The sequence below is a fragment of the Diplotaxodon limnothrissa genome, linkage group LG8 (assembly GCF_057381915.1).
Source record: "Diplotaxodon limnothrissa isolate DT_005_m linkage group LG8, D_limnothrissa_male_GT1.1, whole genome shotgun sequence".
Lineage (NCBI taxonomy): Eukaryota > Metazoa > Chordata > Actinopteri > Cichliformes > Cichlidae > Diplotaxodon > Diplotaxodon limnothrissa.
Genome location: NC_140603.1, coordinates 31,114,484 through 31,136,942, shown reverse-complemented (window position 1 = coordinate 31,136,942; position 22,459 = coordinate 31,114,484). Strand labels below are relative to the sequence as shown.

At 46.7% G+C, this 22,459-nt stretch overlaps 1 protein-coding gene across 1 annotated transcript in view; it reads right to left on the bottom strand.

Annotated features, from left to right (window-relative positions):
* Positions 1 to 3,435: 3,435 nt before the first annotated feature.
* LOC146627407 (glutamate receptor ionotropic, delta-1-like) overlaps positions 3,436 to 22,459 on the bottom strand; it is a 628,504-nt gene continuing 609,480 nt past the window's right edge. Inside the window, exons 16-18 of the mRNA XM_085361656.1 lie at positions 12,921 to 13,161; positions 9,699 to 9,837; positions 3,436 to 3,902 (exon numbers count right to left, since the gene is read on the bottom strand). Coding sequence (XP_085217782.1) covers positions 3,436 to 3,902; positions 9,699 to 9,837; positions 12,921 to 13,161 — 847 coding nt within the window. The remainder of the gene's footprint in view (positions 3,903 to 9,698; positions 9,838 to 12,920; positions 13,162 to 22,459) is intronic.

The following is a 22,459-nucleotide window of genomic DNA, read 5'->3' as shown; positions in this document are numbered from 1 at the left end:
GCAAACCTATCTGAATTAATAAAGAATGTTTTTATTATTCTGGTGTCAAATTGTTTGCTTGAAAAGCAAAAAGCTCTGAAGGATTTTTTTCATTTGCAGAAACTTCAGAGTTGAGCTTAATATGATGGAGACTGCTGCCGTTGGGGGGCACCCTTAAGGAGACATTAGGGAGTGTGCTTGCTCTGCACACAGTGATAAAAGCATCATCTACTTCACTCCAGGCTTCGAGGGCCGGTGTCCTGCAGGGTTTAGATGTGTCCTTGATCCAACACAGATGATTTAAATGGCTAAATGACCTCCTCAACATGTCTTGAAGTTCTCCAGAGGCCTGATAATGAACTAATCATCTGAGTCAGGTGTGTTGACCCAGGATGAAATCTAAAACCTGCAGGACACCGGCCCTCGAGGCCTGGAGTTCCCCACCCCTGGTCATCTTTTCTAAGGGACTGCCCAAAAACAACTCGCTGTTAGAAGGCTTCAGCTCCAGTATTTCTGCTGTCTGACTGTCTGTCTGTAAGAATAGAGTGGACATACATGATATGGACACTTAAAAATCTTTCAGTCTGGGTTTCCCCAGTGTGGAAGAAGTGCTGTGCGACAGAACCGGACAGTAAAACCTCCACAGAACGCTCGTGTCTGTAGTTTAAGGAACGAGTTAATCTGCCGCCTGTCCAACAACCACAAACCTACCAACAACACAAGATTCGATGTCCGATCTACAGTTTTGGAACTAAAGCTCTTCATTCTGACAAGTTAAGGTTCCTCAGTTTCCTCTGCCCACGTACACGTTCTATAAATGGAGAGATGAGCGGGTCTGCGTTTTGCTGCTAATGTCCTGAAAACTGTGTGTGATCAACATAGATCCGAACAGCCAGCGTCAGGCTAATGTAAATGAAGTCGACAGTCATTAGGCCCATAGATGCACGTTAACCGTGCTTGTAAAAGCAAAAAGGTGGGGGTGATATGGTCGTTTTATATATTTCTGTTGTTAAATACTTTTACCATAAATGTTCCTCTCACAGTATCCTATAGAGAAAATACTATCCAGTGTTTAGCAAATATATTTAACTTCCCTCTGTTTTACAAGCAGTTGAGGTATGGCACCTGCAGAACGGCCATCATCATGAGCCTCTGTCTGCACTTTGGGTAATGACGCCCTCTGTCATCCCTGCAGGTGATAATGGATCTCATTAGGAATGACTTGTGGGGCAGGGATAGCTCAGTAGGTAAAGTGGTCGCCCCATGATCGGAAGGTCGGCGGTTCGAATCCACTTAACGGCTCCCCGGGCGCCTGCTTAGTGGGCTGCCCACTGCTTCACTGAGTGAATGGGTCAAATGCAGAGAAAAACAAGTAATTTCCCCATGGGGATCAATAAAGTATCTATTATTATTATTATTAAATACGATGCCTCTCTGAGTCACTCTCTCACTCCTCGTTAGAATAACTGCACTGCTTTGCAAGACGAAACTTGCGTACGAGAGCGTGACGTAAAATTCTCGAGTATAAAAATTAAAGACATATATATTTAGTACCTTTATATTTTTTCTTAAGGTTAAGGCTGCGTTCACACCGACCGCTGTTGGAACTCGGCCGAGCTTCGATATTTGGCCACAAACGAAGCATTACGACTGCCTGAAAACAAAAGTGTCGGCCCTCCTTTAGGAACTCTGTGGGAGCGGTTAGTAAGAGTAAGGATGGAAAGGCGAATACGTTTGATCTGTCACAACTTTTCTTGTGTTTCAGGTCTGTAATTTCAGACTTTCAGACTTCGACTGTTGTCGAAGTTTGTTTGAATAAATTAATAACCATCAATCGTTCTGGCACCAATTTGAATCTGACACTTCCTTCAAATACAAACAGAAGCTCAAAAATATCAAATAAAATGAATACCAGGCTGGCTGATACTCTGGACCGTTTCTGGTTTTTTGTATATATTTGGCTAACAAGAGGGTCTGTCTCAGAGTTGGGAAGCATGCCAGTACTTGTTTTAAATTGGTGCCAACTTTTCATTAGTCTAAAAGCATCTGGACAGAGTTTCATAGAAAAAGACTGTAACTGATTTTCACTGGTTTGCTGGTGGTGCGATGAAGAAGACGAACTCTAAAACTATTCATCATTTAGAAGGTGCAAGCATCTCTCTGAAACCCAGAACAAGTGTTTTTGTGTTCCTGATTTCCTCATCTCGAAGTCGGGTTGGTTTCTGTTTGATGTCTAAAGGTCTGTGGTTCATCCAACCCTAAACATGTTCATTTCTTTCCACAGCTTAAAATACAGAAGCAATTCTCGTAATTTTGAAGCTTTAACGTGACCCAGAAAAGGTTTTTGTAGTAAGTGGTTAAACGGGACTACAGAAACTGTTGGGAGATTTCATCACGTCGAACGCGCGACTGCATTTACAGTTCAAAAATATGATATTTGACTTTAAGACTAAGACCTGTACCGCGTGGGTAGGGAGCCACGGTTCTACACCCTGTCGTGTTCCACAAAGAGGCCAGGCTTGCATGACTGCATCATCGTTTGACCTAAAGACAGCGGTCGGTGCGCTCGCAGCCGTACGTACTCTTCTTCGCTCATTTGCTCGTCACAAACAGACTCTCACCTGGACAGTACTGACGCCAAATAAAAACTCGCTATAAAAACAAACCATTGAGCTGTGTGTAAAATATGAACCCAATAAAAACCCGCTTGTTCCCCCTCAGTGTTTGAATGAACATCATTTACAGTCAACGTAAGAAAAGAATGTAGACTTTTGCTTGGAAAAAACTATGTATATTATATATTTAATACAAATGGGGAAAAAACAAAGAGTGATTTTTTTTTGTCCGATGCTGAAGATATATATAGGGTTGGTACAGAGGTGCATAACAGTAGGTGTCCACCACTAAAAATGTCCCTACAGCGGTGCATCATGGGTAGTCGTTTACATCAATGAGTTGTGGAAAGACATCGTTTAATTTCGGCACTTAGAAAACAATCACAATGAATTTCGCGTCATTGTTTAATTGAACAAAATTTACAAAGCCATTCAAACAGTCATAACTTTTTCATCAATGTTTATATTTTTTTTATCTCATTTTGTTTGTTTTTATAACTCAACTTCAAAAATTGAGAATATTCAAAATACACTTTAACCTCACTTCGTTCTCTTGGTATTTACAGATATGTACACGAGAAAAATTACACCCTCCAGCCCGCCGCCCGCTTTTTGTTGTTTTTTGTTAGATTTTTCGTGTGTGTGTTTCTGAACAGATAGTGAGATACAAAATCTTTTTACTTTGTACATATATGTTTTTTTCCTCTATAATAATTTTCCTCTAGGGTTCCCCAACCCGCCTCGCATCCGAACCTGGACCCAGGTCCAGAGAGCAGCCTCCCTCCCACCCACCGCCCCCCTTTTACCCCTCCGATCTTATATCGATGTACTGTGGGTGGCCTCAATGGCTTCGGGTATGGGTCCTGCGGAGACTGCCTGGTAGGACATTGGCATGGGTGTCTTGCCAGGGCTCTGCCGGAAGAGCCCCCCGTTGGGTGCCCTGTGTTTGCACTGCATGGTGCCGCTGAGGTTGGTGCTGCTGAGCGGGTGGTGCGGGGGCAACGTGCTGCTGCCAGGGCCCTGGGATGGGGGTAGCGTCCTGCCTAGGGTCCCCCCATGGTGAGGATGGGGAAGAGGAGGAGGTGGTCCCCCCTCCCCGGGGAGGAAGGTGGTCACAGCGAGGCCCGAGGGCGGGTAGTCCCGCCTGGACTCCGGGCCTGGGACCAGAGAGGCCTGGCTGGGCTGCATGCTGCCGATGTCCAGCGCAGAGATCTCGATAGAGGGGCCGGGGATCTGCTTGTGGGCCAAGTCCTCGTCCAAAAGACTGTTCATACGACGATGCACCTGTTCCAGATTCACCTCCTTGTCCTATAAGTTGAGGAGTGGGGCGGTGGGGTGGGGATGGAGGAGGACAGTGGAGAGACAGGGGGAGGGAGAGAGGGAGGGAGGGACACAGAGGCTGAGATTGGCGATGGGCCGATTTCTCAGACTGATTCAGGTCAGCGTGTGCTCCATGCATTCTCAATCTGATATGGGTTTTTTTTTAACTGACGAGCTTCTATCAGCGATCCAGCTGATAGACCGGCCCGGTTTCATTTTGTAGTCTGGTTTGAAGAGCCCAGTGGAAACTGAGGCCACAGAAACCAATCTGAATGTGCAACTTGAAATCAAACTTGGCCAGTGAGCAGTAAAGGCTTGATGTATGGAGGAAACCGACCCTGGAGCCAAGCTGACTGTCGTGTGCTGCAGAGCTGTTGGAGGCTTGACTATGTCGAGATTGTCATGAATCACATCTGAGATCAATTTTAGATTCATAAACTGAAGCTATGTTTGTGCTTTCTCTGCCCTCGCCGCCCTCGGAGCTGCTACGCTCGTCACAGGAGGATCAGAGAATTGGTTTCCTAGCAGAATAATTTAATCGCCACACTGGCTGACGATGCATCTCCTGCTGACTGCAGACATGCATACTTGTTAGGTATTAATAGACACCCGAGTGTTTCCCTGTTGAACCGCAGGTCTGCTTTAGTACACTGGTCAGGGGAAGGTAAAGGACGAGGGGCGTGCGGGAGGAAGGAGGCGTGATTCGCATAGTGAAAGCGAGGCTTTGAATCTGAGGCCAGATTCTCGACACGTCCGCGTGCGACTGCTGCAGCCCGGCCGGATGATGTTTTAGGAGAGGGTCTTAAAGCGGCCAATCGCTTTACAGCAAAGCAGCTAACATTCCTGAACGCAGCCTGGCTCCAGCATCGGGCTCGCTTCAGTCCAGAAACACAGTGAGATTAGTCCCAGGAACTCACAGTGACACCGGCGACACTCAACACAATGCACACGACACATTACAGATTAATACCACATACATATTCAGTCATGGTGCAGTGTTAGCAGCACATAATACAGAAGGCATGCAACTACCCCACCCCCGCAGGTTTGATCATTTCGAGTTTGTTTTACTGTCACACTGTTGGGATTACTACTGGCATGGACTGAAAATCGCTGTTCATGATTTTATTCCACTGATAAACAGATCATGTGACTGTTCAAAACGTTCTGGGCAGCTTTGTTAAATTATGAGAGATTTTATGAGCTCAGACAAAAGACATTTGAGAAGCTTTACAGCTACGACACGTTCGGAGCACAATCAGACCGTATTCTGGATCCAGGGACTGGATGCATGACACAAAGTGAATTTTCAGTCAGGTGAAAGGATGCAGTCTCAGACTGCTAATGTTAAAAATGTTAAACTAGCAATCCAGCAGCTGGCTTTAACTGCAAACAGTGAGTGCTGTGTGAGGGCCGGTTCTCTGCAGAGCACTCGAGTTCACGCGGTGTTTGGTGGTGGTGTCGATCTGACTGAGAAGCTGAAGGACGCCGCCTGCTCGTACGTTGGTGACCTGCCGATTACACGCACTCCTAATCACACCCTGCTTAGTCTTTTCTTCTTGCTCGTAGATTAAATGAACCAAAGCTTCATTTTCTCAGATGCTCCTGTTGGCCAATCGACACTCTGTGTCACCAAATCTACCCAGGACCTGACCTCAGTGCTCTTTTAGTTAGCAGGATGAAGACTTAAAATGAAAAAAACAAGGGAGAAGTTTGTCTCGGAGTCATTTAAAGTAAAGTGTGAGCCGTGCAGATGAACATTTCTTCATGTAGAGTGGTGCAGAGAGCCCTTCTGGTGGAAACACACTAGCGAAGCCTCCGACTCTCAGAGCGTCTCGATGCGCTGCGGTGGAGCAGCGCCGAGGCTAATCGTGTACCTTTGTTCCAACCTTTAAGCAACACACGAACATGCAGCGTGTTTGCTTTGAATGATCCCACTCCAGCCTCTGAGAGCTCCTCTCAGCTCAGGTTATTGTTTCAGCCGACCAGCGCCTCATTAAAATATGTTTTCAAACTGGCAGCTAGCCTAAATAAATAAATGCCAGGGATTAAACCTCAGCCGGTCGTTAAAGGCAGGCTGGTGAAGTAAGTGCAGAGGAAGAACAGCCGTCTGAAAGTCTCCATTAATTTGGAAAACAAACAGCTCTTTTAGTGAGTGCTCCCACTGGGGGGCCTTTTAAATCACTCTGCTTCCTGCTACTTTGCAAATACTGTGACTGTCGAGTGGGTTGTGCTCAAGTGCGATAAGAACAGTTACTGATTGTTTCTGGTTCATTTTAGATTCAAGTGGCCCTGCGAAGATGAGCGAAGGCTGTTCTGCACGGCGATCGCCTCTAACACCGACATCTTCCATCTGATAACGTCTTATTAACCAAAGGTCACCATCGACTGTGTCTCTACATCCAACCCAGCTGAGGAGAACTTTGCTAGATGTTGAGATTTGGTGGAAAGATGAAAGGTCAAAGTTGTCTTTTCTGGTTGTATAAGGAAGTCATTTCAACTCAAAATTTAGTTGAACAGTGAAAGCACATCTCTTCCTCCTGAACACCTCTGCACCTCTGACCAGCAGCTTCTTACGAGGATATGTTTTCACTGTCCAGAGGCTTATTATGAATAAGATCAGCAAAGGAGAATCATTTCCATTTAGACGCCGCGTACACTTTTATATAGTAGGTAATACTTGACTGTGTAAGTTGGTCAGAACTGCCAATCAAGCGCAATAAAAAAGATAAAAGACAAGAACGTGTGTTTGCATTTCTGTTTTTAAATTAGCAGCAACGCGTGAAACTGTATCCTAGTGTTTTCATTGTTGCCATCTCAGCGTTCTTCAAGAGCACTCGACTGTCCAGCTGCATGCTCATTGGCCAGTTTTGGGCCTGGTGAGGGTTGTACCCTGGGTAATCTTCTTTCTTAAACGTAGAATGACCAAAATCTACAAAACTTTATTCATCCTTTGTGACTTGAAAGTAGCCACTGAGGTCCAGGCAGAGGGCCGTGATCTTCACTCTGATAGGACCAGATGTCTTCTTGCAGGACTTTGTGCAAGAGTCTTTCTTTTCGTCTTAAGAATCGTTTTTCCAATATCTTTCCAAAATCCTGGAAAAGTGTTGTCACCTTTCAGTTTTCAACCAAATCTCGATAGTATAGTGACGCGTTTTAAAAGCCGCAGCTGACTGACGGATCTGTGCGCTTGCTGGAGCCCAAACAAGCCTTTGGATTTTTGATTATTCGTGAGGGGCTCTTTTTGTGCCATGGTCCTGCTTAGAGGGAACCGCCACACGAGGGCTGAGGGTGACAATCATGTTAATAATGCTGTCACTTCATCTCAGTCCAGCTAAATGTCTGTGGAAGATTTTGGAGTAAACGTTGGACCAGCGTCTCTCGCACCATCAACAAACACTAGATGAGTTCATCTCTCCAGCAGACTTCTAGAAACTTCTAGAAAAGTCAATGAGCACAAAGTAGCCCGACATCTTCCCAACACGTGTTTCCCATCAGTTCTACGACAGTTCTGTGTAGGTGCCAAAAACAGTCCATGTTTCAGCAGGTTTGAGGAATTTTATGTGGCAAAGAGACGAAGACCAAAATAATCCTTCGTGTAGGACTTGAGACCCGGAGGTTTCCTGCCAGCTTTCCAGGTGTGGTTTAAAGGTATCGTTGGTTTGCTCTTTACCACCAACTGCAGTTAGTCCTCCTGCTGACCAGCCAGCATCACCAAGCGCGTTTAAATGGAGGAGAATCCTGTTTTACTGCAATACTGATTTTCAAAAACAGTCAGTTTTTTAATGAAAGAGTTAAATTTGCTCGGTCATCACTTAAATAACAAACACAGAAATGCTGAACAAAAGCCACAGACGTCTGGAAACATGACACACGGCATGCAGTCCTCAGGAAGCAGGTAATAATATTCATCACGCGTGCAATAAAATTCAGAACAACATTTCTGTGTCTTCATTTAATCGTTGAATCCACAACGTGGTCAAAGCCTCCAGATAAGCACACTCGGTAAAGCCGCAGTTAGCAATCATCTACAGTCTTAATCATCTCGCTGTCTTATTTTAGGCTTAGAAACGAGCAATAACCGATAGGTCAAAACTTTATTACCAGCTACTGACACCATAAGATGAAAGGTCAAGTGAGGCAAATCGTTTCTTTCAATTTAGATTCGGCTTGGCAAAGCAAAACCATATTTTCTGCGTTCGTCATTGTGGTTTTCAGTCGATCGATGGACATCTTAATCAATAAAGTGCTGCTGACCCAGACGCTTAGGTCAGAAGGTCTTGATACAAGTATTTAGATGAGTGCATGACTTTCTTAAGCTGTTATTGACCTTTATTTTCAAAACGTCCGAGAGCTCTCAAAGCATCGATCAGAACCTGTGCAGAGGAAAAACGATCCAGGCGCAGGTGCAACATTTTTTTCAAGGAGATCGCCGGGTTCACGGCGAGTGACATCACATGTGAACGCCACACTGTTCAGATTGAACGCTTCAGGCTCCAGCTGCCACTTCAGTTGACTGGATCATTTTTACAATGAAATCTGAAATGGAGTCTGGCTTTGTGAAGCTAATTTGCTGTTAGCTAAGTGGCTCTCCAAAAGTCTTAAAGTCAGACTTTTTCTAATGCAGTCTGGCTCCATCAGGGAAATTTGCCAGCTGCCACTTTCACACAGCAGCTACTTTGAGCTGATTCAGACGGAGAAACAGAAGGTACGATCAAAAAGACTTTGCCTGTGAAAAACAAAAAAGATTTTCTTACATGTGGGAGTTTTCGTGTGAGTTTACGTCAAGGATAAAAGCTGGTTCTCCATCTACAACCCAAAGACTCTTCCCCTTAAAACCCAGAGTTTTAAGGGGAAGAGTTCAGTATCCAGGGCTGAAAGTGGCTCAACCAGAAGCATCTTATACTCTCCAGGGTCAGATGCAAAATTCTGCTATGACTTCCTGAGCTGTTTCCTGAAGCTTCTCAGTCACCTCAACACGATTCACACTCACTGCTTGTCCTGTGAGAGATTTGGCTCCTTGCAATGTTAAAATTAAATTCAAGGCAAAGGTTTGCAAATGCACGTGCAGGCCTTCCACGGAGCTGCTTGCTGGTTGTAGGCACGATCACCAATATTCTTATGGCCACCAACTCAAAACTAGCCTTATCAGGCTTTCTGATATTGAGCTGCTCCATTTCTCGTAGATGTCTTGATGAATTTTTAAAGGTTTATGCAAACACTGCTCAATAAAAGCTGCGTGAAAGGCACTGAGTTTGTCGTGAACCTTGGTGATTCTGTTCTCCCGAAACAGGTCAAACTGAGGTGTGAGGTCAGCCCTTATGAGATGTGTTCAAACAGTTAAAGATGACCAAATGAGAGAAAGCAAGGAGAAACAGAAAAGGCACCGTGAGAACCGGGAAGGTTTCTAATGATGACGGGATGCAGCGTTAGTAGCGAGTTCTCAGAAGGTTACAACTTTATCATCTGCATAGAGCAAAATCCTAATTCTTTATTTTATTATTATTCTACACTCCTCTAATTAGCAAACGCTGCTTAATAAGCATTATACCAGGGGAAGAATGAGTTCTAACCTTTAAGATGATCACAGACATAATTGAATTTGTGCTGGAAACTGACAAAAATGACTTCCTGTATGCCTGCAGATTTAGTTTCAGAAAATCAGAAAGACTTTAACCCCCGAAAGGAAAGAACAAAAACAAAGAGGAGCTTGGCGACGGCACAGATGTGTTTGATTTCTTTTGTCGTATTTTAGAAGGTTGTATATAGGAGGTCTATTCTGACCTGTATCAATAGCTTCTGCTTCATCCCAGCCTCTCTCTCTGTCTGTCCAAATGTCCCTCCTCCCCTCCGATGAAGCAGTTGTAATGTCATTATATGTCAATGGACCAGAAACCCTTGCCAGCCTGTAATCCTTAGTAACCTGCACGAGATCATAGACAGTCAAGTGTAAATCAAAAAATGAAAAGGATAGATGGAGAGAAGGAGAGGAGATAGATAACAGGGGTGTCCACATTGACATATAATTTGCAATAAGACGTGACACAGTGATAGAACCAGGGGTTATGGACGGGGATGTCGGAGACAGATCTTATTGCTAAAGGGTGACACACCCAGCGTGCACACTGCCTGCTCACACTTTAGTTTATGGATCCACATCGAGGCCTTCCTGCCCGTTTGTCCCCTGTCACATGACTGAAGCCTGTCTGGGGGTGTTCGCACAGTGAGGTGAGGTCGGCCCTGCGTAGTGCTGGGAGGTGTATGTTGTTGATGTCTGGAGGTAGGACATGGAAAGGCAGGTCTGAGGTCAGTTTCGTGTTCGAGCGGTGTCTTTGGTAGCGCCCGTGTCCCCGTTTCAAACAATATACAGACCACACAATAACCACTGTAACACACAGCACACACGTCAGTATCAGTGTAGCCCCAACATCCATTCTCCTCCTGTATTTCTGTCCCACCATCATGTTTAACATTGAATACTTGGTGGTTCTCAACCAATAACAAACGTCATGTATGACTGGAAGGAGGAGTCAAAGGCTGAATGGAGCTAACTCGGGTTTAGCATCGCAGCTTCTGTCATCGTACGTTTTGTGGAGTCAGAAGCGACCACATCGTAGTTATCAGCTGATCATTAATCTCTTTGTCCCGCCTTCCTCCCCTCACTCCTAACCTGTCGCAGCAGATGGCCCCGCCCCTCCCTGAGCCTGGTTCTGCCGGAGGTTTCTTCCTGTTAAAAGGGAGTTTTTCCTTCCCACTGTCACCAAAGTGCTTGCTCATAGGGGGTCATATGATTGTTGGGTTTTTCTCTGTATTATTGGAGGGTCTTTACTTTACAGTTTTCTTGAGGCAACTGTTGTTGTGATTATAAATAAAGATGTGAGTAACTCTGGTCACTCAAAGCTTATTCAAATGATGCATGTGACATAATTTCAGTTTCACAGAGGATTGTGGGTTTTTTTGGTAATTTGAACTGCTGGAACATTTTTAATGACATTATCTGACCAACTATACGGCTGTTGGGACGTTGTTGTACTAACAGACCTTTCTAGAAGTCTGAGCTCCAGTTTTGGTGCACGGGGAGACTCTAGGATGTTTATTAGCAGATGTCTGGGTGGTTGAGACTTTACAGGGAGCTTTGTGCTGCAGGTCAGTGCTTTCTGATGGGCTGCTTGTTGAGTTGTGATGGGGCGTCCAAATTCATCTGTAGTTGCACGCTGCCCTGTGTTGGTATTGTGTTATATGAGGCCAGCTGATCTCTGTTCAAAGCTTTTATCCTCTCACACTGACACAGAAGCAGACGGCTGCCTCGCTCTGTTCTCTGCAGGCTGATGTCTGAAGCATCACTCTGCACAGAAACCATCCGACTGAAGGTGTTTCTAGTGTCAAAATGTCCCATTTAAACTCATGTCCATATTTCATGCTGAGTGATGTCACAGCTCTGGTGTGAGGAGATTGGCTGCCACTAACGATTATGCATGAAACCTGATTATTAATGACTTAGTTTGCGATTGGATATTTATTTTAATACTGACGGAAAGTACTGATCTTTGTTACTGAGTTTCCTGCACGCTTGCTTCTGTGGCTGCAGACAGAGTGAAAGGTTACGTTGATGAGCTCCCTGCATAAATCTTTTGTGGCCCTTTCAGGGAAAAAAGCTCTAAAGAGCCACTTTGCACAGCAGACAGTTGGAGCCCAGCGAGGTGAGCAAAGTGGAACATTTAGCAGCTAAAGAGCCGCACGTTCACGACTCCGATGGGACGAAACTCGATGAGCTGATGCTGAATTTGTTTTGGAGTCAGATTTTGTTATTGAAGCTTTATGGCCTGTTGCAGATGTGCAGCAGCAGCAGCCACTGAAACTGTCAGATTCTCATCTGCAGAGCCAAAGTTCCCACATTCACACTTTGAAATGGCAGCAGCGTAAAATTACACGGAGCACTTGTACGTCAGAGCCTATTGTTTGGCACAGGGACAGCGTCACTCTGAGAGGTTAACACAGATTTGTGTTTTTTAATGACGTCGTGTTAAATCGGAACAATACGATCCTGCTGTGACGGCAGAAGTTCCGGATAATTATCCACTAAAGACGTTTCAATTACGGGATGTTTCCAGCTTTCGAGGAGGCGGCCGTTCATTAATATCGATCGGGGGTGCGTTCATCTTTCACGAACCGCAGGTGTAACTATTAGCTCGGCTGTAAGAGCAGCGTGTGTTTCATTCATAAAAGAGCGAGGTGGTCGCTGAGTTCTCAGTGATTCTTATTCGGCAGGCACTTGGTGAGGCTCCAGTTTCCAACAGCAACAGTGCACGGTTGTTGAAACGCAGGTCGAGCTGCGTTTAATGTGACAAACAACTTTTTCTTTCCACGCTAAAAACTCCGTAAGTGTCCTTCTCTGCCTCAGCAAGCTCCCACCCTCTCCTGCTAATTATAATCTCTTTTAACAACCCCTGGGTGCAGAAAATTACCAAAGCCTTACCACACAAAATGAGTTTATAGCAATAATTCAATACCGAGCCCTTGAATGCTACAGAGCCGCTGCTGCGGGAATTAATCATTAAAGTCTGCGGGTGCTTCCACGCTGGGATTTGATCCCTGGCTGGCTGAGCTAATTCGGCACCGTTTGCTCGTAAGGCCTCGTCGTTTTATGAGCATATTAGTAAAGGTAATGGTGAGGTGGAGTGTGCCCTGGTAGTTGGGGACAGGGTGGGTGGGGAGCGATGCACGGGTAAAATAAAAACATGAAGGGGGTGTAGTAATAATAAGGAGAAGAGACCAAATTTGATTTCAGTCAGCGGCACAGAGCACATCTACCTACTCTGCCCTGCCTCCCGCCCTCTGTCCCCCAGCTCTCCGACACTAGACTGACTCCTAAACCTCTCTCCTCTACAGCTGGGTGTACTGGAGCTCCACTAAGTCGGGGCTCGCGTCTGCGGCTGGATCCTTAAAGTAGAGTGTGGCAGTGTCTTCCCCCCGCTGGCCCGTCCGCCGGGCCCTGTGCTCGGTCACCTCTTTGGGCTGCTCCTGGCGGCAGTGGTTGCTGTTCCACCAAGCCTCCAGCCCAGCCACCAGGCAGGCCAGCAGCAGGCCCGCGGCCAAGATGCAGAAGATGCCGGCGAAGCTGTGCAGCTTGAGGGAGCGGCCATCGGGGTGGGCGCTGGCGTGGCTGCTGAGGTCGCAGCGGCCGGCGCGGGGCCACCACTTCTGCTTCATGATGTCCAGGTCGCCTTTCTCCTGCAGCTCCAAGATCCTGGAAGAAGAGACGAGAGCAGCAGGTGAGACGCAGAGAACACCAATTAATCCTTCTTACCCGAAGGCAACAAGAACAGTCTGCGACCCTCGGGCGGGACGTCGCGCTCGCTGCTATGTCACACAGTCTTACTGCGGCGTCTCCTCTGCACACGCAGCAGAGTCGCAGTCGCTCTGCAGCGCCTAATAAATCCCAGCCTACCGTGAGAACGCACCTCAACGTCTTACTTTGTCCAGCTCAGATAAATACAAGCGATTCTCCTGATTCTCCAGCTTTTATTTACATGAAGTGTGAGATGTGCCGAAGCAAAAGGTGTCCGCTTAACACCGATTTCCTGCTTTCCAAAGACAAATACATCCAAACACACGTTTGTGGACGAAAATGTGTTTCTTTTTGTCTTTGCTGGCAAACAAACTACAAAGAAATAAAAGCTGGTGTTGACATTTCCAACCCGTTCTAGCTTCCTTCATGCTGTTAGATCTCCCGCTGCTGATGCACGGCGTCTGAAAACAGAACGACACAGGAGCGAGCGACCCACCGACACGTGTGCACCGATCACACCTGCTCCTTACAACAAGAACATACAGTCAGGATCCAAAGTTTACGATCACCTGAAAAATGGCAACAATCACATTTTGCATGGTTGGATCTTAACGAGGTTCCAAGTAGAGCTTCAACCTGCGACAAGAAGAAACCGACAATGTTCAAAAAAGGAAACTTTTTTTGCCTTTGCCATCAGAACGTGGTGACGGTGTGACTACCTGACAGAAAATGACAATAAATCCACATTTTTGGCCTTTAAGCACGTTCAGCCTGTTTCAGTTTAAGTGTTGCTCTCAATAAATCGCAGGCTCAAAAAAACCTCCCATTTCTTCTTGTTGCATGTTGAAGCTCGACTCTGAGCTTTGTTAAGATCCAACCATGCAAAATATGAGTTTTGGCCATTTTTCAGGTGGTCTTAAGCTTTTTTTTATCAGGGCTGTATTAGTAACGTTACACTTTGCACTGATAACAAAGAAAGCGTAGAAGGTACAACAGTTCAGACTGAGTCAAAGCAACAAAGAAGAAATAACAGGACAGAGGGAAAGTGCACAGACTGAGCTTTAAGGATGCTGTAAAGGAAGCACAGCCTCTGAAGGGGACGCCCCCCGTCAGCCACTGTCAAACAAAACTAAATATAACAAATGTAATCACATTCATCTCTTTCACTTTGTCAGGTGCGCTTTCATAAGATGTAACTGTCTAAGCATCAGTGTGTGTTTTTAAATCCTCCCCTCTCGTTACGGTCGGAGCCTGTCGATGCTCTCGGCTGTTCTCGGTATCCCATCGTCCTTCATCTCCGTTCGACCTCGCGCCCTCTTTACTCAGGAACACGTCCTGTTTCTGAAGTCATGGGAAAACTGGCCTGCAGGCCTGTGAACTGCTGTACAAGACTCCGCAGGCTCTGAATAGACACATTTTCAGCTGAGAGAAGCATCGATTTTTTTCCCATTAAGATCTGATGAAGTAGATCTGATCTGCAGAGGCAGTTTTTACACTTGGAACAAATTAAAGCTGATGATTCAAAACTAGAAAAAGCATCACAGCGAGCAGCTGCGCGTCCGCGTGGCCCAGTTTACCTCACGACATCAACCTACGACGTGAAGAAGAACAGACAGTTCGGAGAAGGCCGAGACTTTCTCGCTCTAATTATTTAAATTTGCCAAAAAATCCCACAATAGGCCCGCGATGTACCACAGTACGGAGCGATGTACCACGGTACGGAGCGATGTACCACAGTACAGAGCGATGTACCACGGTACGGAGCGATGTACCACGGTACGGAGCGATGTACCACAGTACGGAGCGATGTACCTCGGCTCATCACGGCTGTAATTTTGTCATTGCCCGGGGGGTCATTATGGGCCATTACACCACGTGTTACACGGTGCTAATCAATGTTATAGACGAGGGGAGGCGTTCCAAGATTCAGACTTTTCCATGAAATGAGATTGTGAACCATCGAATTCAACGCGACGGGGATTTCGCCGTCGTTGAAAAATAATCACGGCGCATCAATCGTAAGCTTCTGCACTGAGCTCCTTTCCCCCGCTGAGGCTGAATGCAGGTGATGATTTGTGGCTTCATCCTTTCAGCACAGCAGCTGGATTTATTTGTTGTTCCGCCCACGATGACTCAACAGTTTGAAACCAACCAAAGAGCAGAGAATAAGGTCTTTGACGTGACCGCCGTCGTAGGGATCATGTGACAGTGGGGAGATAATATTTCATCTCCTGCTGAACGTCCAAAGAGCCTCTAAGTTTAATGGTAGTTTTATTTTAATGGAGAGACAGAATATCAACCAAGAGTCCAGAAAAATGTGTTATGTAAAAGTTATAACCTGATGCGTATGTGACGGAGCGACCCACAGATTAGCCGAGTGCTCACGTGAGTTACAGTCAATCAGTTGGAAACACTCCTGATATTGTCTCGTCGTTTATGAAGCACGACAGAATCGCTTTCTTCCGAAGTCCAACGAGCTGTTAAAGGACGTCAGGGAGAAGATGCAGACCTGCACAAGGCTGGAATAAACTACAAGACCATCAGCAGGAAGCCTGGTGAGAAGGTGACAGCTGTTGGGGTCAGACGCTCTGGGTCTGGAGTAGGGCTGCCAGGATTAGTCGACTATCAGAATCGTCGACGGCTGATTTAATAGTCGACACGTCGTTTGAAGCTTTGTAAGATCCCAAAAGACGCAGGAATAAGTAGCAGGATTTAAGAGTGTAATAACGGACTGAAACAGAAGATGGCAGCACTGCATGTACAAGGATGCCAGCTGCCGTTAAACCCCGAAGAAGAAGAAGCTGTGTCCCAGAATTCATAGCGCAGCCCAGCTCAGTTTCCAACAATGGCGGCAGCTAGTTAGTTTTAATATTACTCTTATTATTCTTTCTGGGTCACAAAATAAACGTTTAACATATTTTCAAAAGCGCTCCGACGTTTTCGGAGACGTCTGTTACCCACTAGCTCGATAGCTAGCCGGGGGCTAGGTCACTAGCGCGGTGAGAACACCGGACTCCCGGCAAATCGTCTTCAAACCCACCACCGTCTTTCACTACTCAGGTTAAACATGATATATGAGTCACTTAGATAAATTAAAAATGTTATTGTTTGGCTTTTTTCAGTATTTTATTTGTTCCTGAGTAAATCGGTTTGGCTGAGATTAAAGTTATAGTTTTTACACAGCTGAATAAACGTCAAGCAGACAGCTGATTATCAGAAGTGTGAGATGCTGCAGAATTTACTCTGGTGTCCTGTTATATTTTAGATAGCAAGGAGTTTATTAAACTTCACCGAAACAATCTGCAAATTTCACCTTAAACACTTAAAGCTGTAAGCTAATGATATATAAGAGCAGATGCTGCTGGTGCAATAAGCTGTAGTTTTACGTCCAATGGATGATGATCTGATTAGTCGACTAATCGCAAAAATAATCAGTGCGTAGTCGACTATCAAAATAATCATTTGTGGCAGCGCTAGTCTGGAGCTCCGTTCGAGATCTCAGTTCATGGGATCACGAGAGAAGTTTTGGATCAGAATAAATCTACATGGTAGGAGCTTGATTGAACACACTGCACCTTTCTGTTAGGGGTACAGGACACCACATTGAGGGGACGTAGAGTAAAATCTCAGAGAAGAATCTCCTTCTCTCAGCCAGAACACTGAAGTGGCGTGGTGTATGGATCCTCCATCATGACAATGACCCAAACAAAGCACATTAAGATACGGAGTGGTCTCGCCAGTCCCCAGACCTCAGACTGTGCATGGGGCCGAAGCTTCAAGGGTTCAGAGTTTTTCTACAGCAAAATATGTTTTTCCTGAGTCTTTGGTTGAGATCTGCGCTAAAATAAATGTAACTCAGCAGAGACTGTTCATTTCTTTGAGAGAGACGGGATCAAATCAGCATTTATCCAACATAAAGCGCCCCGACTGTCGTTGTGATTCGATGCGGCTGAAAATAAATCATTTATTCTTCAAACTCTGATTTAGCTGAATATCGTTGCCCAGTCAGTGGAGAGGCCGACTTCTGTGACAGGAAGATGTCCAGCCTTCCTCCTCTCACGCCCAACCGGTCGCTGCAGACGGCTTCCCCTTCCCTGAGCCTACTTCCTGTTAAACAGGAGTTTTTCTGTCCCACTGACGCCAAAGCGCTCGCTCACAGGAGGCAGTTTGATTGTTGGGCCGTTGTCTGTATTGTTGTTGGCTCCTTAACCTCATAACATAAAGGGTCTTGAGGTGACTCTTGCTGCATTTTGGCGTTGGATGAATAAATCTGATGAAAAGTTCATATTAATGAGTTTCTCAGCATTTTGTGTGGAAATAAGAGCGCCAGCGTATCCCAGCAACCAGGAGCACGGATCCTCTGGAAACCTGGAACATGTGGCTGGGTACGTGAACGTGTTCACATGGCTACGCGTCCTGTACAAAGACCTGGTGGCAGTTTCAGCCAGCAGGCCTGGTGCTGTTGTTCATTTATGTAGTTAATTAAGCAACTCTGCCATGACCACAGAAGTCCAAACCACTTTCAGCTACAGTACAATCAGAGCCCAATTTGCTATATTTAATCTGCTCAGCTCAGCGTGAACATGCTGAAGGTCAGAGCGCCGGCGTTTCCATCTGTACCCCCCCGAAACAGCCCGAGGACAAAATAGTTTCACAGCACAAATGAGCAGCAGAAGCAACAAAGTCTGCAAAGGTTATTAATGGCAGGATTATCACATGAGGTAATACAGCAGTTATGGGACGAGGTATTAAAATGATGGTTGGAAATGTGGAGATAATGGTTTTTGTGCTGAACAATAGCTCTGCTCTCAATTTAACACCCGAGCACATTATTCCTACACGTCCCCGAGCGCCGTGCTGCCGGGGCGCCTCGGGCTGTCGGATGCTTGCTGAGCCGGGCGGGAAGGAGCGTTTTGTCTCCGTTCGGGGTGCAAATTAATCCCTAAATAAACACCTTTAATTAAGGAGGAGGTGCGAGGAACAGAGGGAGGAGGAGTAAAAGGTGACGCCATGATGGAGAAGCTGGAAACACAAGAGGAACAAAAGCAGGACGACAATCATGCAAATCCAGCTCCTTTCACAGACTCGCGCCTCAGATCTCCTGCAGACTGAGGCCAGAGGAGGTGATGAGGCCCAATCAAAACCTACTTTAACTCTTTTTGCTGCTCGTTGAGGATTGAATACGAGCATCGGCATCGCTCTCATATCCCAGAGTAAAATATTAAAACACTGCTAAACCCTGAAGTTTAAGAGTGACGACGCGGGTTTGCTGCAGGTCTGCAGACACACATCAACTGAACTGTCCGAAGCTTCACAGCTGATGGTTGGTGTCAGTGGATACTCCAGGTTGTGGTAGCCTCAGTAAGCTGTACAGTAAGCTGATGCACAGCAAGTCGCCTCGTTGTGGAAGCAGATCTGAAATAGGATGGACACCGCTCAGGTCAGAAAGGAGAAGCGAGGGTACGCCCTCCAGGAGTCGTCCAAGGGGAAAGAGCTAGCCGAGAGAACTCGGTGGATGGACGCATGAGGATGTGACTGAGAGGATTCATCCTCTGTGAAATCATGAGTGGAACTTGAGCTGCTGGGTACGATCATTTTCCATCCGCAGATTCCTCTCCTGAAACATTTGGACTTCCTAGATTTGCTCTAATCTGGTCATTGTTGTGATTTATGGTAAAGTCAGAAAAATGTTAACATGAAGTTACTGACTTCTCCCCATCCAACACAGACCTCTGCTGCTGTCAGACTGAGGAGGTGTTGTGTGGTACCTCCATTACTGCGAGAGGCTCTCTGCGTGTAACTGTGGGGGGGAGACACATGCTGGCTATCACCCCCAAACATCTTGTTAAGCTTTAATACAGGACGGTTATCCGCAGGCAGAGGAGGAAATCCCATCCATGCGCACTTCGATCCGGCTTACTGAGACTCACAGTAAAGCAGCTGCTAGAAAATGTGCGGCGGTCAGAATCACGTGGCTCTTTAAGCATTTCTGCTCAAAGGAAAAACATTAAAAACAAACGTGCACAAACGAGTTTTTCCCTGCTGCTCCTTCGCCCATCAAACATTGTTGTAACTGGACATCAGCTTTCTCTTGGAGCAGCTTCCTGCTGAGGGTCACCTCTCAGCCGGTTCTTACAATGACCTGAGGCAGATTAAACTTGGATTCATCTGATTTACTATTGAACTGTGCAGGTGTTCCCTGGATTTCAATGGCTGTGCTGTGTTATCCTGTCCTGTGGTCGCTCTTCGGTGACAAAGCGGACAGTCTCAAAGCTTTAAAGAGAAACGGGATTAGCCCGCTGCGTGAACACGACCTGAGAGGATGAGGAAGCAGAGAGCAAAGGATGAAGAAGACAAGATAGGAGGAGGCATAGTTGACATTTCATGGAGTCGGGCTCCGGGCGGCCCTCCCACGCTGCCTCTAACGCAGCCTGAAGAAGCCATTTCCCCTTTTCTGTGGTGATGAAGCACTCGCAGCACAGCGGTGCTGCTGCTAATGCTTTGTGTTAAAATCTCTATTAACGCTCACAGCGGCTGTTTGTGGCTTCCTGTTTGTCGCAGGATTACACAGAGAGTCACGGCTGCTCCCAAACTTCACGCGGTCGGTTCAGACGCTTTCAGAGCGGCTCCTCGGACTCCAGCTGCTTTCATTCCCCACGCCAAATCACAGAGCGTGCACACCTGGGAGGCAGACGAGAGGTTTCATTGAAGTCAGCTGGCGGTTGGACCTAACTCAGATTCTTTAATATGAATTAAGTCGTTCCCTGTGACACTCCCGGGTCCGTGACAGTTGGAGGGGAAACGTCTAACGGTTTGAATTCACCACCTGTCCGGCTGGCCTGTCCACTTTCATTTGCCGGTTAAATAAAGTTAAGAAAAGTCTGGAAGAAACCATCGTGAGCTCTGCTGTGCTTTGTGCTGCTACTGATCTCATACTTGACCCACCAGATGTGCTGGTGCTCACAGCACGGATAATGTGGTTCGAGTTAGCAGTGGATGTTAACAAAGAGCCAAAACCAAAGTTAAAGGAATGTGTTTAAATCCGAGTGCAGCATCGAGCCCGTTAAACTCCTGGGATATTGATCCGGTCAGTTAAGGAGCATGAGGTGATACCTGGACCTTCCAGAGTTTCCACAGGTAGTCCAACTCCTCCAGGGTGGCACATCGAGGTTTGCTGTGTCTCCCAGGACCGTCTCCAGAGCCTGGAGGAGACTCCAGGAGACGGCCAGTTACTGTAGGAGAGCTGAACAGGGCCCACCAAGAGGACCGGGATCTGCTCCTCTGTGCCGGAGCAGAGGAGGGATGGGCTCTTCTAATGCGTGCGAGCTGCAAACCTCCAGCAGGCCAGTGCAGAACGCTGAGATGTGGAACGCTGTACACGCTGTGGATAATATTACCATCACTGCAACTCGATGACTGTTTACCTGAATCTGGAGGCAGCCGTCAGACACTGACTCAGGCTAACAGGCTACAAACAGCTGTCAGCTTCCAGGATCCACTGACGTCTGTGCGCATTCAAGGATTTTCACACAGTGTAAAACCACACGTCTCATACAGCAGGGTCAAAGGGCATCTTGTGCATAAGGTTAGACACGAGCACTCTGGAGTGAGGCTCTCGCACAGCGGGGAAAGGGCTTTGACCGCATTCGCACACACTCAGTGCTGCAGGGGAGGCGGAGCTTATTTGTGCTATAAAAACTTCAGATTGTTTCCTGAGTCGCGACCAATCATCCCTCACCGTCGACCTGGTTTTGTCTCAGCCTCTGTTTCACGTTTGGAGACAGCTTCAAGGATAAATCTCGTCGTAGGTTTTATTAAAATTCTGGACCTGCAGACTCAGCGGCAGACGGGTGTTTTCTGTCCACCTGCTCCACTTTTACCTCAGTATTAACGACCTGTTTCCTGGAAGGACGTGTGAAGCTCTCAAACCCCACGAAAACTAGCTTCCTGTGTTTGGCGGCCACTTTGTCGACGTGGGTCGCCTCTTACATCAGCTTCCTTCCTCTTCGTTCTCGGAGCCGATCGATACGAGACGGATGAGAAAGTTTTGAGTTTTCGGGCGCTCGGTGTTAATTTCATGATGTAATAATGTGGAGATTTACTAAATGATCTACGAGGTGTTTAAACTCGCTCTGGGATCAATTTGCGTTTGGGGCTCTCGGCCTCGCTCGTTTCATCTGGAAGGAAGATTGAATTTCCTCAAAATTCGCAGCCCGTGTTGAGACATCTGCCTCGCAAAATCGAGTGAGTAATTAGCACGCGGCCTTCTGTTTACACATAATAATCCCATTTGCTTCACAACGCTGCCCTTAATACGGGCTCGTTTCATGTGAGCTTAAATGACTTTAGCGCCGAGCGCGGTTATTGATTTAATGGCGAGCAAAGTCTGCCTGCAGGAGGTGTTCCTCACCTCGCGCTGCAGCACTTCTCCAACTTTCAAACACCTGCACTCCTCCGTGAAGTTTCAGATTAGTCGGCGTGACACCGATTCATCCTCCAGTCAAAGTGTCGCCTCGTTAGCGTACGTTTAAAAGCAGCCTGCCGTAATTGGCTCAGACGGCGCCGCTGTGAGGACTCTTCACTCACATCGGAGGATTTACAGGAAGATAATGAAGCCTTAATGTCAGCAAAGGGGATCAAACTCCTGACAAAAGCCTCCAGCCTTCATCATTAACTCCTCCTCAGGCTCACATTCGCTGCACAAAACACAAGCTTTTATTCAAAGCGCTGCCGCGCAGTCGCGCCTCCGACTGTCGTTTAAGGCTCAAACTCAGAGCGACGCCATCGCGCCCCGGCGATCGTGTTTACAGCCTCCGTGGAAACAGAAACATCTTCGGAAAGCGAGAGAGCCCGTGTTTTCAGCACGTACGCGTTATCTGCTTTATGAACCCATATCTATTTTAAATAAAGCTTCCTACACTGGCGGCGCTGAGCGTGGGCGCCGTGCACCTGGACCGATCAAACGTGGAGAAACTGCAGATGTAACATTTACATCACAGCAGCTCAGATCTGCACTTTTTTATTGAAACAAGCACAGAAAAATGTTTGAGCCTCCCGGGATGAGGTCGGATGGGTCAGACATCGGAGCGGGCGTTCACATTTCCACGTGATGCAGTGTGGACATCTGGACCAACGCCACGTGCTCTGCCCTCACGAACCTCTGTTTGTGCACCTCTTGATTTCTGTAATCCAACACCAATGGGGTGAGCATAATGTTCCCTAAAGTCAGTACACAAAGAGTGGTGTGTAGTTGCAC